The sequence below is a fragment of the Somniosus microcephalus genome, chromosome 6, assembly GCF_052327205.1.
Source record: "Somniosus microcephalus isolate GS21.2 chromosome 6, FLI_Smic_1.0, whole genome shotgun sequence".
NCBI lineage: Eukaryota > Metazoa > Chordata > Chondrichthyes > Squaliformes > Somniosidae > Somniosus > Somniosus microcephalus.
In genome coordinates, this window is record NC_140992.1 from 92,611,679 (window position 1) to 92,629,071 (window position 17,393).

A 17,393-nucleotide genomic window follows, 5' to 3' on the forward strand; every position below is an offset into this window, starting at 1 on the left:
TTGCAGGATTTCTTTGCTGTAACTGTTTCCCTGATCACAGGACAGATTGTATACATTTCTGACCACGCCTCCTCAATTCTGAATTGCAATAAGAATGTCTTCAAAAATGTAAAGTTCACCGAGCTCCTTGCTCCACAAGATGTTGGTGTTTTCTACAGCTTTACAAAACCATCTCAACTCCCTCTGTGGAGTGTGTGCACAGCTGCTGGTGAGTGTGCATTATTACATTAACGGATCCTTTTACAGCTCTTGACTTAGTTTGTTATATAATGGTTGCCACTGGCAAATGCTTCCTCCAGCAGCTGTTTTGTGCAAGGATTTGCGAAGTACTGCTGTCCAATTACGTAATCCGGTAATCAGTTTTCCAAATGACTTTAGAACATGAGAGAACACAGAATAAGAACTTGCCATTCATCACCACACTTTTTCCATAGACATACAATATTATGGACTATCTTAGCCATTCATTCTGGTTCCCAAAAGTAATTGAGCAAAGCTCCAAATGAATTACCCATCTTTGCATCTCCTATTCAGTCCTGGCTGACTGCCTGCCCTCTACATACAACACAACTTTTCTTCCTCTTTTTTTCAAATCCCCCGGACCCCCCCTCCCAACCCCCCACAACTAGCATCAGCAGCACAGGAACCATTATTTTATGAAGTACCAAATTACAAGAAGACATTAATAAACTTGCAGAATGGGCATGTAATTGACAAACTAATTTCAGTATAGAAAGTGAGTGGTAGGAAGAATAAGGAGGCCACATACTCCTTGAAAAATAAGGGCTAGAAATTCGGCTCCGTCGCACTTGGTTTTTTGGCGCTATGCGTGCCATTTTGTGATGAAAATGGCATCTGCACACTTCTGGTGCATGTCGCGCCAGACGTACGCCGACCAGCTGAGGAGGAGAAAGAAGCGGAAGGGAGGAGGCAACCCAGACAGCCCCTTTCTGCCTGGGCTGTCAGTGATCCACTCATTCGACTGCAGTACCAGTGAATGCAACCCCCAGTTCCCCATTGAACAATAGTTTTCTCCCCTCACTCTCTGCCCCAGCCAGTTGAATGAGCTGCTTTAAGAGGTGCAGACTGCCTTTAATTGGTGCTAGCCCCGCTCAAACTTGGGCCCCCTGCTGAGTGTTCAGCCACACGTCACGATCATGCTAATCAGCAGGCAGCATGAAGTTAGCGTGCTGCCTGCATTCCTTTGCATATCGCGATCCCCGCACCTGTTTTTGGGGGCAAACAAATTTTTAGCCTTAAGTGTCTAAGTGGGGTTAAACCAATCCAGTAGGGAATTCAGTAAATCCAATATGGATTTCGGGAGTAACTTCTTTACCCAGAGAGTAGTTAGAATGTGGAACATGCTACCACATGGAGTAGTTGAGGTGAATAGAATAGATATATTTAAGGGGAAGCTAGATAAACACATGGAGGAAGGGATAGAAGGTTATGCTGATAAGGTTAGATGAAGAGTGGTGGGATGAGACTTGTGTGGAGCTTGGGCCAAATGGCCTGTTTCTGCGCTGTACATTCTGTGATTCTATATATTTTGCCTGTCCTTTCTCTTGTAATCTTCAATGTCATTCCCAAATGACTATTTCTCCAGTTATTATTGAGGAGTTAATTCAGCTTTAGCAGCTTTGTGATTCTGTTCTGTGTATTCACTTGTATGTTGAGGTTTCATCTAATCTCTTGCTTGATCATTTTGAACCCGTGTCTTCTAAATGCTGTGTTGATGCAGGCACATAGGCTGCTTTGTCTACTTTAGCTACGATCATGCGCTAAATTTTCTTGGCTTAGATTCCTAAATCCCAGAATAATCCTGGTCACTCTTCTCTGAGCCTTATCAATGTCGTCTTGATGATGGGGTGCCCAAAATTGCACACTTTTTATTCCAAATATACCACCATTGATCTAAGTTCCAAGTGTATAGATTAGAGTCGTGTGTAGCAGTTCGCGTAGATCGCCACTAAATAAGAGAATTTGACTTCGAACTATAAATAAGTTGTTTATTTACAGGAACAGGCTAATTACAGCAGGTAAGATGGCTGACTGTAGGAGCACCGTGGTGGAGGTCTTGTCCCAGCGGGGACTCCACGAGGACTGAGTTCGCAGTCCTGTGGGGAGCGTGATGACGTCATCGCGTTTGTGTTGTGACGTCATCACGTTGTTCGCGTTTCCCGCACTTAGGGCGTCTCGTGATGCGCATCGTTGTGTCGCTGGCCGTTGAGGCCGGGCTGTGCCGGTGCTTGCTGCAGGAGCGGAAGATTGCGTCGCTCCTGTCGGCTGGCCGTTGAGGCCGAAGATGCTAGGCCGGGCTGTGCCGGCGCACGCACATCACGTCGTACGTGACGTGACGTTAGCGCGCTAGGGCGCGTCTTAAAGGGGCAACGGCCCCAACAAGTAAGTTATACATACAATAAGGTAAGTTAAAGGGAATTATGTATATCTTTATGTAAGGTACAACCAGTGGTACCGCCACACGTGCATGATTAAATCATACTAGCATTATTCATTAAGATCAACTTAATAATGCTTTATGCTTGAGGCCTGAGTTAGTTTGTCTCCTTGTCCATTTGTGCATCTGCGGAGACTGGTCACAACCGCACTCCATAGGGTGGAATCTGCCGCCCAATTTAAGTGGTCCGAGGTCGAACCATTATCACGGTCAGGCCTCTATAGTATTCCTTTGGCGAGCTGATCAGAGAGGTTGGTGGAAAATCTAGCAGCTTCCCTGCAGAGCCTAGCCTTTGCAGGTTAGTTAGAAGGGTGGATCTGGGATTGAGGGATGGTCGAGCATCAGGGAAAGGGCTCCTTCTGGCCCCACAAAAATTATTTACAAAAGTTTATGATGGGCCTTCAATAACCACAAAACTAGAAGTTATAGACTTAAACAAGTTGGCTTTTAATCACTAAGATCAGAGCTAACATCTCAACACGCCGACTGGTTCACAGGAATGAGTCATACAGATCCTGGGCTCTTTATGTAAGAGAAGTTAGAGGCGGAGCCAAGACCTGGAACCTCCCAGGTTAGTCGGGAAAGAGGAAGTGAAACTATACACAGTGGGGGAGGGTAATATACATGAGTGCAAAACGAATACAGGATCAAGACAAACAGATTTCATTACATTCACCCCTTCTATAGATTTAGTCCATCGGGGTGATGTTTCTTAAAAGTTGGTATAAGTGAGTCTGTCAGGAGGTTTTGCAGTTCTCGGTGATCGGCGCAAAGCCGGTTGGGGTGCCTCTAGGGGAGTGGATTCTGGTTCCTCTGCTGTCCGGGCCTCCGCAGTGTCTTCCAGGTTATCTGCAGTGTCCTCCAGGTTAAAGTTGGGTATTGATACCTCTGGGCGTCCTGTCTCTTTGTAGTGTAGGTCTTCATCGGGTAGTCTCCCATCGTTCTCTCCGCTCCCCGAGGGAGCGAGGTCTTTTATGGAAACGGTGTCCTCTCGCCCGTCAGAGTATTCGATATAGGCGTACTGAGGGTTTGCATGGAGGAGCTGTACCTTTTCCGCAAGGGGGTCCGTTTTATGGCCTTTCACGTGCTTCCGCAATAGTACTGTCCCCGGAGACGTCAGCCACACGGGTAGAGATATGCCCGAGGTGGATTTCCGGGGGAAAACGAACATCTTTTCGTGAGGAGTAGATTTAGTGGCAGTACATAACAGAGACCTTATGGAGTGGAGCACGTCTGGGAGGACTTCCTGCCAACGGGAGGTCGGAAGGCCTTTTGACTTTAAGGCTAACGTGACAGCCTTCCAAACAGTAGCATTCTCCCTTTCCACTTGCCCATTACCCCGGGGGTTGTAGCTAGTGGTTCTGCTAGTGGCTATCCCCTTCGAGCGCAAGAAGTGGCGCAGCTCGTCACTCATGAATGACGTCCCCCTATCGCTGTGTATGTAGTTCGGCATGCCAAACATGCAGAATAGATTACAGAGACACTTGATGACCGTGGCAATGGTCATGTCTGGGCAGGGAATGGCGAAGGGGAAGCGGGAATATTCATCAATGATATTGAGGAAGTATACGTTACGGTCGGCAGAGGGAAGGGGTCCCTTGAAGTCCAGACTTAGGCGCTCGAATGGCCGTGTGGCTTTGATAAGGTGTGCACGGTCAGGCCTGTAGAAACGAGGCTTGCATTCCGCACAGATGCGGCAGGCTCTGGTCATTGCCCTGACCTCCTCGATGGAGTGGGGCAGATTGCGGGACTTTATAAAATGGTATAGTCGGGTGACCCCTGGGTGACAGAGGTCATTGTGGAGACCCTGTAATTTGTCCGTATGAATGCTGGCACACATTCCCTGCGATAGGGCATCTGGGGGTTCATTAAGGGCTCCCGGCCTGTACATAATATCATAGTCGAACGTGGATAGTTCGATCCTCCACCTGAGTATTTTGTCATTCTTGATTTTCCCCCTTTGTTATTAAACATGAAAGCCACCGACCGCTGGTCGGTGAGCAGGGTGAAACGTTTGCCGGCTAGGTAGTGTCTCCAGTGCCGCACTGCCTCCACTATAGCCTGTGCCTCCTTCTCGACAGAAGAGTGCCTGATTTCAGGTCCCTGAAGGGTTCGGGAGAAGAAGGCCACAGGTCTCCCAGCCTGATTGAGGGTCGCAGCTAAGGCAAAGTCTGACGCATCGCTTTCGACTTGAAAGGGAATGCATTAGTCCACTGCACACACTGCAGCCCTTTCAATATCCTGTTTAATACTGGTGAAAGCCTCCCGAGCTTCAGCTGATAGTGGGAAGGACGTCGATTTAATGAGGGATCGGGCCTTATCAGAGTAATTGGGCACCCATTGGGCATAGTACGAAAAAAATCCCAAGCACCTTTTTTAAAGCTTTGGGATTGTGTGGCAGGGGCAGTTCCTTTTTAGGGGGCGTAATCGGTCAGGGTCCGGTCCAATTACCCCATCTTCCACCACACAGCCGAGGATACAGAGACGGGTTGTGTTGAAGACACATTTGTCTTCATTGTAGCTTAGATTCAGCTTTAGGGCAGTTTTTAAAAATCTCGCAAGATTTAGATCGTGGTCTTGCTGGTTGTGCCCGCAGATAGTGACATTGTCCAGATAGGGGTAGGTAGCTTGTAGTTTATTCTCGTCAACCATGCGGTCCATCTCACGTTGGAAGACCGAGACCCCATTTGTTACTCCGAAGGGCACTGTGAAAATGGTAGAGGCGCCCGTTCGCCTCGAAGGCGGTGTATGGGCGGTCCTCCGTTCTAATGGGGAGCTGGTGATACTCGGATTTGAGGTCGATAGTCGAGAAGACTCGGTATTGCGCAATCTGGTTGACCATTTCTGATATGCGGGGTAAAGGGTAGGCGTCCAGCTGGGTATAAATATTAACAGTCTGGCTGTAGTCAATTACCATCCATTTCTTTTCGCTATTTTTAACTATGACTACTTGGGCACGCCACGGGCTGGTACTGCATTCAATAATGCCTTCCCGCAGGAGTCTGTCCACTTCCGCCTTGATAGTGTCTGTCTTCCAGACTGTACCGTCTACTTTTGGTCGCTATGGGCCTACATTTCGGAGCGAGATTAGCGAATAAAGAGGGCGGGCTGATTTTTAAGGTTGATAGGCCACAGATTGTGAGCGGCGGCTGGGACCCGCCATATGCTAGCGTGACACTTTCGTGGTGGCACTGGAAGTCCAGGCCCAAGATTACATTAACACAGAGTTCTGGCATCACGAGGAGTTTTAAATCCTTGTAGTCCGTGCCTTTTACAGTCAGTGTTACCACACAGTAGCCCAAAATGTCCGAAGTGTGGGGCTTAGCAGCCATAGCAATTCTGCTCCATGTAGGGGTTACCGTTAATGAGTGCCGCCGTACCAGGCTAGGGTGGATAAAACTCTCGGTACTCCCACAGTCAATTAAACATTTCGTTAAATTCCCGTTTACCTGTATGTCCATCATGGATTTTGTCAATGGGTGTGGCCTGGATTGATCCACCGTGATCGAAGCCACTGTTGGGCCCTGGGCGGCCGTTGAGTCGGGAAAAGATGGCGGATCCCAAGATGGTGGCCCGCACAGCACGCACGAGGCGGTGACGGAGTTGGAAATCGGATTCCCCCTGCAGACTTTGCTAAAATGCCCCTTTTTCTTACATTTGAAGCATGTAGCATCCTTCGCTGGGCATCATTGTCTGGGGTGCTTGGCCTGGCCGCAGAAGTAGCATTTTGGGCCTCTCGACATTGCCGCTGTAGTAGGACTCCTGGGTGAACTTCTGTGTGGGGACTCTGGCGGCGTAGAGCTGGTCTGAGACCTGGATGGGGAAGATGGCTGATTCCAAGATGGCGGCCCCCTCGGCGTGCACGAGGCGGTGAGGGCCGCATGGCCGGAAGAATAAGAGTCAGAATTTCTCTGGGCCACGTCCAGCGATCGCGCAGTGGCCACTGCCTTTTTTAAGTCCAGGACCTCCTTCTCCAGCAGTCTCTGCCGGATATAATTCGATTTGAGGCCCGTGATGAAGGAATCGCGGACCAATTCGTCAGAGTACGCGTTGGCCGTCACGGCCTTGCAGTTACAGTCCCGGACCTGGTCCTTTAGGCCCTGTAAGAAATCGTCCATTGATTCCTCTGGTCGCTGCCTGCGTGTAGCCAGCAGATGTCTGGCGTACACTTCGTTTACCGGCCTCTGGTATTGGGCCTTCAGGATAGTGATGGCCCCCGTGTAAGAGGTGGCGTCCCGGATGAACGAATAAATCCGATGACTTACGCGAGTAGTCAGTAGACTCAGTTTATCTACCTCGCTAGCGGATGAGGCCCCCGTGAAGAGTTCGAAGCATTTGAGCCAGTGTCCAAATTGATTTGATGCTTCAGCAGAATGTGGATCCAAGTCCAGACGCTCTGGTTTTAGGAGTCAATCCATCCTAGTATTCTTTAGTGATTAAAATTGATGGGCCTTCAATAACCACAAAACTAGAAGTTATAGACTTAAACAAGTTGGCTTTTAATCACTAAGATCAGAGCTAACATCTCAACACGCCGACTGGTTCACAGGAATGAGTCATACAGATCCTGGGCTCTTTATGTAAGAGAAGTCCGGGGCGGAGCCAAGAGCCAAGACCTGGAACCTCCCAGGTTAGTCGGGGAAGAGGAAGTGAAACTACACACAGTGGGGGAGGGTAATATACATGAGTGCAAAACGAATACAGGATCAAGACAAACAGATTTCATTACAGTTTATTTCCCACTTATTTGAGTGGATTGCAGTGGTCCCTTCAAGGATGGCTGGTCAATGCCAAATACCAGCGGGAATCATCTGCCGTGCACACACGTCCATTGATTTTTGGAAATTGCAACGGGGTCCTTTTTGATGGCGTAGGATACCAATTTTCATAAGTTAATGAGGCTCCAGCCTATTTACAGTGGACCCCATTTCAAGGCCCCCACCAAAATGGCAGAGACCCAGAAGTCAGCGGGAACAGCGGGTACGTGATTTACTGCTATTTAGATCTCATGACTGCCCCGTTCCCATCAGCCAGAGGGGATGAAAATCAGCCCCATATATATATTTCCCAACCTTGGAACAGGTGGCTTGCATTAGCCTGATGTTACACCTTGTGTTCATTAATAACTAGACATTCTTATTATGAACACAGCTAGCTTCTAGCTAGTTATTTATTCAGTACACGTTCTCTAGGTACAGTATCTGTAGAGGCTTCCATGTGTGCTCCTGTGTGCAGGCTGCCATCTTGATTGTTGCCTTCTGGGTAGCCTAGTGCCTCATGGGTAATGTAGTCTTAAACATACAGCTCTACACAGCTCCACCTAGTGTCCACTATAGAATGACATGCTATTGATCACTACATCCCCCTTTCTTTGAGGTTTAACAAAATCAATATCAATCAACTTTCAAGAAAACAATAAAGATAATATCAGTAACACTTTTGTTAGTGCTCTATAAACATAAACATTTTCAAAACAGTCAACACATTTTCAAAGCTTTACATTGCACTCAAAGATTAAGTCTATCAGGCTCTTTTACTTCACGTGTGGATCTTCTCAACACGGGTAAGTCTGATGTGTCTTCATGAGATTGTTCTGGCGGTGAATGACGAGATGCAGTTGCGGCATTGTCATCAATCTGGTCTTGAATAGTCTCTTGTGTTTTTAGGAGGGAACGGCGGTTCCTCCTGAGAATCTGTCCTTCCTCAGTTCTAACAGTGTATGACCTTGGTCCTACTTCCTCAAGAACTGTAGCTTTCCTGTTCCATGCATCTGGATCCTCAATCCTGACAACATCATCCTTTGTCAATGGTTTTAGAGTTTTGGATGACTTGTCATAGTATGATTTCTGTTTCAGCTTTAACAGTTGAAGTCTCTGTCTCAGTTCCTCACTTTGCTGTTCTTTTGCACAGCAGGGTAGCGTGGTACGCAACTTGCGACCCATTAGTAGTTCAGCAGGTGAAGAACCACAGTCTAAAGGTGAGGCTCGGTAGCTCAGCAGGGCGAGATAAGGATCAGACTTGCTTTCTGTTGCTTTCTTCAGTAGCTGCTTGAGAACTTGAACACCTTTCTCTGCCTTACCATTTGACTGAGCATACAAAGGACTGGATGTGATGTGCTGAAAGTCATAATGTGCTGCAAACTGTTGCCACTCCTTACAGTTGAAGCACGGACCATTGTCGCTAACGGCAATCCTGGGAATTCCATGTCTGGCGAAGATGGATTTCACATGCATTATGACACTGCTTGCTGTGTTGCTTGAGAGCAGCGCCATCTCAGGATAGTTAGAATAGTAGTCAATCACTTAGATAGTCTTTACCATTTAAATGAAAAAGGTCCATACCAACCTTTTGCCATGCTGCTGTTGGTATGTCAGCTACTATCATTGGTTCCTTTGCTTGTTTGCTTTGGTGTTTCTGACATGTCTCACATATGCCTATCATGTTCTCAATGTCCTTATTTATGCCAGGCCAATAAACAGTGTCTCTTGCTCTCCTTTTGCATTTTTCAATTCCGAGGTGTCCCTCATGAATCCTTTTGAGCATGTCTTGACGTAGAGCCTGTGGAATGACTATTCTGTTCTGTTTTAGTAATAGTCCACTTGCGACACTTAACTCTGACCTGATGTGATAGTACTTTGGACAGGAACCTTTTGGCCAACCATGATGAATGTTCTCTATTACTGTTTGTAATACTGTATCTTTTACTGTTTCTTCTGCTATTTGCTTTGATTTTGTGTCTGACACGGGCAGCGCAGCAGTGACCATACTCACATGAACATCCACGTCTTCTTCAGTAGAGCTCACATGACTCATTGTGGGTGCTCGGGATAGTGCATCTGCTAACACTATGTATTTGCCTGGTGTGTAGATCAGTTCAAAGTCATATCTTTGCAGCTTCATCATGAGTCGTTGAATCCTTGGAGACATCTCATTCAGGTTTTTTTTTTATGATGGCAACCAGAGGGCTGTGGTCTATCTCAACTGTGAAGGTGGGAAGTCCATATATGTAGCCATGAAACTTTTCTAGTCCAACTACCAAGCCTAGACATTCCTTTTCAATCTGGGCGTATCGACACTCCGTATCAGTCATAGACCTGGAGGCATAGGCAACAGGCTTCCAATCTTCACCATCTGCTTGTAGCAAGACCACACCTAGGCCATCTTTTGATGCACCCGTTGACACTTTGATTCTTTTTGTTGGGTCAAAGAAGGTGAGTACAGGTGTGGTTGTCTGCACTGTTTTGAGGTTTATCCACTCTTGTTCATGTCTTTCTGTCCATGCGAACTCATTTGTTTTATGTAGCAGGTCTCGCAGACAGGCTGTCTTGGCTGACAAGTTAGGAATGAACTTTCCAATGAAGTTTATCATCCCCATGATGCGTAGCACTCCTTTTTTGTCAGTGGGTTGGGGCATTTTGAGTATGGCGTTTACTTTTTCCATATCTGGCTCTATTCCTTTACCAGATAGATTATCTCCTAGGAAAGTGACTTCCTGGATGCCAAACTGACACTTGGCTTTGTTGAGCTTCAGTCCATTCCGGCGTATGCTCTGTAGCACTTTAGTCAGTCTCTCATTGTGTTCTTTCAGTGTGGAGCCCCAGATGATGATGTCATCAACATAGACCCAAACTCCTTCCAGACCTTCAATTATGTGTTCCATCGCTCTATGAAAGATTTCAGATGCAGATATTATCCCGAAAGGCATTCTGAGGAAACAATACCTGCCAAATGGTGTGTTGAAGGTACAGTATTTGGTGCTCTCTTCATCCAGTTTTAGTTGCCAAAATCCTTGAGGCATCGAGCTTTGTGAAGGATCTGGCACCTGACATTTCACTGGTGATTTCTTCTCGCTTGGGAATCTGGTAGTGTTCACGTTTTATGTTTGCATTTAAGTCCTTTGGATCCATGCATATTCTTAGATCATTGTTCTTTTTCTTTACACATACCATGGAGTTAACCCAGTCTGTTGGCTCTTCGACTTTCCTGATGACTCCTAGTGTGGTCGTTCTGTCCAGTTCATTCTTGAGCCGGTCACGCAGGGGTGCTGGAACTCTTTGTGGAGCATGTACCACTGGCTGAGCATCCTGCTTTAGCTGGATCTTAAGTGAATGGTAGAACTCCAAATCCTTTGAACACATCCTGGAAATTATTCACTTCAGAATCCACCGAGTCATCTGGTCTGCTTATGGCACAGTTTATACGGTAGACTCTTTTGACCAGTTCTAAGTCCTCACAAGCTTTGTCACCCAGTAGTGAATCAAGCCTTTCAGCCACAACAGAAAACATGAGATGATGCACCTTGTCTTTGACTGTCACTTTAAGTCTGCATACACCTAAGCTATCTATTTTCTGTCCATTATAGTCCTTCAGTAGTACTGACTTTTTCTGTATTTTGGGCTTTTCTTTCATATTGTTAATGTCACTCATACTGATTAAGTTTGCTTTTGCCCCAGTGTCCAGTTTCAATGTAACTAATGCTCCATTTATCTGCAGTGGGATCATCCATTTGTCCTCTTTTACTGCATTAACTTTATGTTCAGCATTGTCTATTTCTGAGGGCTGCACATTTTCTGTATCTTTTTTGATATCGTCACATGACACCATTCCTACAAAAAATGTCTCACTTACATCAGTGTCCTCAATCACATTAACTCATTGCCCGTTCGTCGTTTTTACTTTTGAAAAGCATTGTTTGGCAAAGTGATTCTTTCCATTACACTTTGTGCACATTTTTCCAAACGCTGGGCATTGTCTTAACTGGTGTTTGTAACCACAGCATTTACAATTAAAAATTTCATAGTCCGATTGCTTTTCATTTCTGTTCTGCCCACGTTTCTTCCCTGACAGCAGCATTATCACTCATTACATTCGCATCATTATTGATTTCGCTGAAAGTCTTCACGTGATTTCGAGCTAGCTCGCTGGCTTTGCATATTTTCACTGCATTTTCCAAATTTAGTTCGATTTCTCTCAACAGACGTTCCCTGACTTTTTTATCATGAATACCTAACACAATCTGGTCACGAATCATGGATGCTTTGAGCTCAGAGAAATTACATGTCTGTGCTTTCAGTTTCAGATCAGTTATAAAGCTAACAAAAGTCTCATTTTGTTGCTGTGTCCGAGAACGGAAGATGTATCTTTCATACGTCTCATTCTTTTTGGGAGAGCAATGTGCATCAAATTTTTTTAGCACATCTCCTAATTTTTTTCTGTTCTCCGCTGGTTTAAATACAAATGTATTAAATACCTCTATCGCCTGTGGGCCTGCAACCGTAAGCAGCAACGCTATCTTCCTTGCATCTGGCTTCGTACCGAATCCGATGGCTGCAATGTAGAGTTCGAATTGTTGTTTAAAAGTCTGCCAATTGTAGTCGACATTTCCCTCGAGATTCAAACCTCCTGGTGGCTTCAAATTCTCCATGTCGCTTTTCACAATTTTCAGCAGATCTTCACCACCCTGGTACCATGTTGTGTTCATTAATAAATAGACATTCTTATTATGAACACAGCTAGCTTCTAGCTAGTTATTTATTCAGTACACGTTCTCTAGGTACAGTATCTGTAGAGGCTTCCATGTGTGCTCCTGTGTGCAGGCTGCCATCTTGACTGTTGCCTCCTGGGTAGCCTAGTGCCTCATGGGTAATGTAGTCTTAAACATACAGCTATATACAGCTCTACACAGCTCCACCTAGTGTCCACTACAGAATGACATGCTATTGATCACGACACACCTGATCTAACCTGTTTGCTCGTCTCCACACATGCCTCATCTCTACAGCCATGGAAATTTTCAGGGAATTTGCTTCCGCCAAGGAATTTCTTCCTTCGCAGCAAAATGGGAAGTGAATGGCTATGGGTCATGAAACTTTGAGTTTGGTGACAGGAGTGGGAGAGGCAGTGGCCTGTTGCATTCAGCTTAATACAGAAACCTTGCTCCTGACTTTGTATTACTTCCATATTAACTAAAAAGCCAAATATAACAGTGCCTGTGTCACTGCCTCTCCTGATTCCTATAAACCAGGGGATCTCGGGTTCCCTTTTGCCGCCCCCCCACCCCCCCCCCCCCCCCCCCAAAGCTCAACTGGAACATGTTGGTGTTTCTCTTTTTCATTTTGGAAGTAACTACCAATGTGTTATTTTTAAACTTGGTAGCACCTGGTTCTATGACAAAATACACAGGAAAGAATATTGTACCAGATGATAAAATTGTTGCCAAATGTGACTTCTAGATTTGATCTTTTGCACCCGGTCACTTAGACCTTCACAAAAGACTTAATTAATAATGAATATTCTGTGCCGCTTCACTATACCAGCACAGCTTTTAGACAATCTTTCCTTCCTGTCTCCCTTTCCAGCAATTTAAGTGCAATTCCATAATTTGTTACTGTAACTGTCTTTCAGGTTCATCACCTCCAGATTGTGTGCAGGAAAAGTCTTTCTTCTGCCGCATTAGGTGAGTACTGGAAGGACTGGAGTTTAGTGAATTAAGGAGGGAAAGGCTTGTGTGCAAAGGAAGACTGGGAATAAATCTTGCAGTCAATGATGTGATCTGAGTGGAGAAAAGGAGAATTAGATTTATCATAATAGGTTTAACATGTGAGAATTGTCCAGGCATTCCTTCGATTTGCTTTTTAAATATTCACACCATGTCCATGCGTGGCTTTTTGGGTTTAAGGAGTTTGGAATTGGTGAGCCATGAGAGTTCAGTGCTAAAACTCCCTCCACAAAGATTTCCAAAGCTCGTGTATGCTGAAGCACTTGCATTTATAATACAAGGGCACTTTGAATCTGAAAGATTGGGGGTCCACACTAAGGGGTGGGTGGGGTTCTATTATCTTGCATTCACAAGAAGGGATGCTCCATTAAACAGAACACTTCCGTGACCTCCGAGTAGTAAATGAGTAGTGTGATCTTTTTTAATCTGTTATCATACCCTTTTTGAGTTCTTTGTTCTGTTAGCACTTGTCTCGTCTCAAAATTGACAACTTAATTAAGGGCTTCATTTGTCCATGTCCTTACATTGTGAATGCTCCCCCCCCCCACCTTGTATCGTCCTACTGTACTGTAAATCCCTTGGCCCTTTGTTGCATTGGCATCTTCATTTACCAGACCTGTTTTTTTTTGTCTGAGAACAGTTCAAACAATTCCCTTTCAAGATCAACAGAAGCGTTATTGAAATACATTTTTCAAGTTGCAGTAAAAACTGTTGTTTATTATTTATTTACTGAACAGACGACCATGTCGTTGCTGAGAAAGTATTTGGCCAGTGACATAATGCAGTGACTACTTGTTACTAGACTGCCATTCAACGCCAGTGTAATTTAAGTAAAACTGTTAGTGATATTGGCTGTTTTTGGTATGTATTATTGGACTATATGTACAAGAGAATTGTAGCATTGGAAATTGAAAGACCGTGTTTTGGAATTGAGATGACAATAAACCACTTAAGCTTTGTTTTTGTGGTTTAACATGCTGTTTCAACCCCTTCTCACTCTTTTTTAAGTATATGCTCAGAAGTTGGTGGGGGTAGTTTTCTTTTGATGCTTGTTCCCTCTTTTGATGGCGCATCACTCTGTCTCACTGACCTGGTTATAATCTGGTTCTAAGGGTAGGTGTTAGCCAGGATACACCATGTAGTTGGTGCATGATATCTGCACCGAAGGAGTACCTGACGTAATGCATCAAATTAATTGTCAATCCACAGTTTACTAGCAATAATACGATTTGTATGATGTACATATTTTAACAGTTAATGCTATAGTTTGCTAAAGATGAAGAATCTGGCTTCCCTCCTACTAAAGAGTATTTTATACCATTTGAGGAACTGGTGCTTGCTTTTCATGGTGTATATTATATTGGGGGCCCCTGCTCTGGACTTATTGCTGGCATCTATTTCACAGTGGAGACCAGCAGCGAGTTCGCAGAATCTATTATTATCCCTTTCGTATGACGCCTTATCTCTCAAAGGTGCGAGCATCTGAAGATGATGAACAACTATGCTGTCTGTTGCTTGCTGAAAGGGTGCACTCTGGATATGAAGGTAAGAGTCTTCTGATTTAATATAACATGCCGTATATAAGAACATGTGGAAGGTGAAAAGTTCCTTCAGCTCACTGAGCCAGCTTCACTCCTCCTCCTCCCAAATAATTTCCTGAGAACTGAATATTTATTCGTTATCAGTTTACATTTTGTAACCCATTTTGTTTAACTTTGACCAGTTACTTTTCACATGGCACATCCAGAACCCTGGGAGCACAAGACAGATACGTCCTATAGTGTTTGATCATGTGTGTAGATATGAGTGAGTAGAGACGGGCAGTAGTAGGGATGGTCAATAAATTCTGGCCTTGCCAGCAACGCCCACATCCCAGGAACAAATAAAAAAGAAATACATTCATTATCTCACTGCCGGCTCTATACCACATGTAAACAAAGCCATGAATGTTCAAATTGCACAACTTTATAGAGCAAGATAAAACAAATCTACATTTCCAAAAATATATGCACAGCGGAGTCTCCAATATATTAAAGTCCAAGGGAACACCAATTTTGTATTGAGATTTCTGCTCCTGGCTTGGTCTCCTACAGCCCATACATTGCCTCATTGTTGCTTCCTTATTGATGGATAAACCCACCAATAAGTGATCCTTATTAAAATCTGTTGTTTTGTATGCTGCTGGGCCCACCACTTTCCAGCCAACAAGCCCAGTGACACATAAAAGCAGTGCTGACTGTTCGACTGATTGCAGCAACCTAGGACAGTTGGGAGACCAGCTAGATACTCCAGGGAAATGGGGTCGGATGAGAAGCAGGTCCGTACAGTTGAGTGAAGCCACAAATGACTTTGATATATTGAGGTTTTACTTTGACATATCAAAGTAAAATTCAGTACAATTTTATTCTGGAGAATGGTACCAGGCCGAAACTTGGATTTATAGGAAGATCTTCAATATAACACAGTTTGATATTATCAAGACTGTATAGTGCAAATATATCAGTTATCAGTCAGGATTATAGAGGACATTATTCTCACCAAAATGATAGGTAACATTCCATAATTTGTAAATATTTGTGCAGTGAGATTACTTTCAGTTCAAAGTAAATGAATAATTATTAATATTTTGGATTTCTAAAGTTTTAGTAGGTTTTACATTTTGTGTGAATTTTTTTTTATACACAAACTTCATTTGACATCCATTAACTATGCATTCAAGTGTGCTTGAGTAAAACCATGGAGATGTGAATTGTTGGGTTGAGCATTATATTTTAAGAGTTTTAGTTTCTAGATGACATTAGAAAGCTGTTTTGCAATAATGGAGGTCTGATCCCAGGCTAATTTAGCTAAGTGGACTCCAAGTAGCAAAATTGTACACAACATTGTTAACTCTTTAAAATTACAATGTCTATTTTTATGTCTTTGCCAATTTTATTGAAAAAAATAACACTTTTTCAGCACCAAGAATCCCTCATAAGCGGGTTTTTACCACGACTCACACACCCAGCTGCGTGTTCCAGGATGTTGATGAGAGGTATGAGTGCACTACTTAAGATATCTTGCATGCATATTGGTTAGAAAACCATTTACAACTTAAGGAGAGCTTGGTGCTTTCTTTACTAAAAATTCAAGCCCATATTTTTTTAAGTTCCGATAAACTATTAATTCCAAATAAGTAGTTATCCTCTCCAGGTGAGCAAAAAATGTTTTGAAAACCTGCCTTATGTGGTTTGCAATGTCCCCTACTGGCCAAATAGTGTAAATGCAATGTTTACATTTTTAATGAGAATGGTACAAAATACAAGTTTGAATAATTCAGAACTGGTCATCATTTCCAAAAAAAATGGTTTCCTCATTCACTTCTCACTTTGCCTCCCGTTTTTCTTCCCTAAGCTAAATTGTCGTCTTTAAGTTGCCTTCTCCCGCTTCCTTGAATTTGACAATGAAGTACACCACTCTGTGACCTATAGAAGGGACCAGCAGGTGGTGAATAGATTTTGAGGGATGGGAAGTAAGGTGGTAAATATCCAACTAGGGGAAACACAATGTTACCATGACAACCAAATTGGTGTTTCCTCTGTTATTATCTACAATTAGTGGGTTTTTGACGACAGTTCTGTTTGCCCAGTTTGTGTGCTTTTTATCCATCATTTGTGTATCAAAGCACAGACTTGACATTTTACACTTTAATAAAAATCTTATTGTAGATGTGTATTTTGCAGAATATCAGAATGTTGCATTTTCTTTTAAAGGGCTGTTCCTTTGTTGGGTTATTTGCCTCAGGACCTCATCGGAACACCTGTGCTGATGCATCTGCACCCTGATGATCAACCTTTGATGCTAGGCATTCATAAGAAAAGTAAGCTTGTTGATATTTTTTTTTAAATTGGCAAGCATGATTTTTCTCCATGCCTAGGAACAGATTGGCTACTATAAATCGGATAGTGATGTCAGCAATTTTTCCTAAGGAACAGACCAGAGATACCTGCTGCAGTGTGAGCTATTTATATGTTATTTCAATTGGATCGGGCTGGTGTATTGATTTTTGGGGGGGATGAAGATGAACTGAAGTGGTTACAGTATTAAGGACAGGAAGAGGGCCAAGATGTTAAATTAAACCAGCATGGGGGAGACGGACCAATTTTCAAACTTTTCATGTCTTGGTTTATGGTGCCAGTCCCCTTTCTATGTGGTAAGTAACCTCTCCCCATTTTGGGGGCCAGTGATGACTACTTATTATTGGTGCTAATGTAATTGGAAAAATTGGAATTTGTTTGCAGCCAGAGGCTGGATAGTCAAGTTACTGCTGGCAGCAGTTGTGTCCACAATTAAGAAACATGAGAGAAGGCCAATTCAGTTCACCAAGTCTCTTTCCTGAATCCATGTATGATTATTGTATCATGTAGTTTCCTCCCACAGCAACTATGGGACTCATTT

At 44.0% G+C, this 17,393-nt stretch overlaps 1 protein-coding gene across 5 annotated transcripts in view; it reads left to right on the top strand.

Annotated features, from left to right (window-relative positions):
• per2 (period circadian clock 2) overlaps nucleotides 1-17,393 on the top strand; it is a 96,650-nt gene that overhangs the window by 21,119 nt on the left and 58,138 nt on the right. For all 5 annotated transcript variants that reach the window (XM_085990530.1, XM_085990525.1, XM_085990529.1 and 2 more), the window contains exons 7-11: nucleotides 7-208; nucleotides 12,863-12,914; nucleotides 14,362-14,501; nucleotides 15,915-15,990; nucleotides 16,709-16,815. In XM_085990530.1, the coding sequence (XP_085846656.1) occupies nucleotides 7-208; nucleotides 12,863-12,914; nucleotides 14,362-14,501; nucleotides 15,915-15,990; nucleotides 16,709-16,815 (577 nt within the window). The remainder of the gene's footprint in view (nucleotides 1-6; nucleotides 209-12,862; nucleotides 12,915-14,361; nucleotides 14,502-15,914; nucleotides 15,991-16,708; nucleotides 16,816-17,393) is intronic.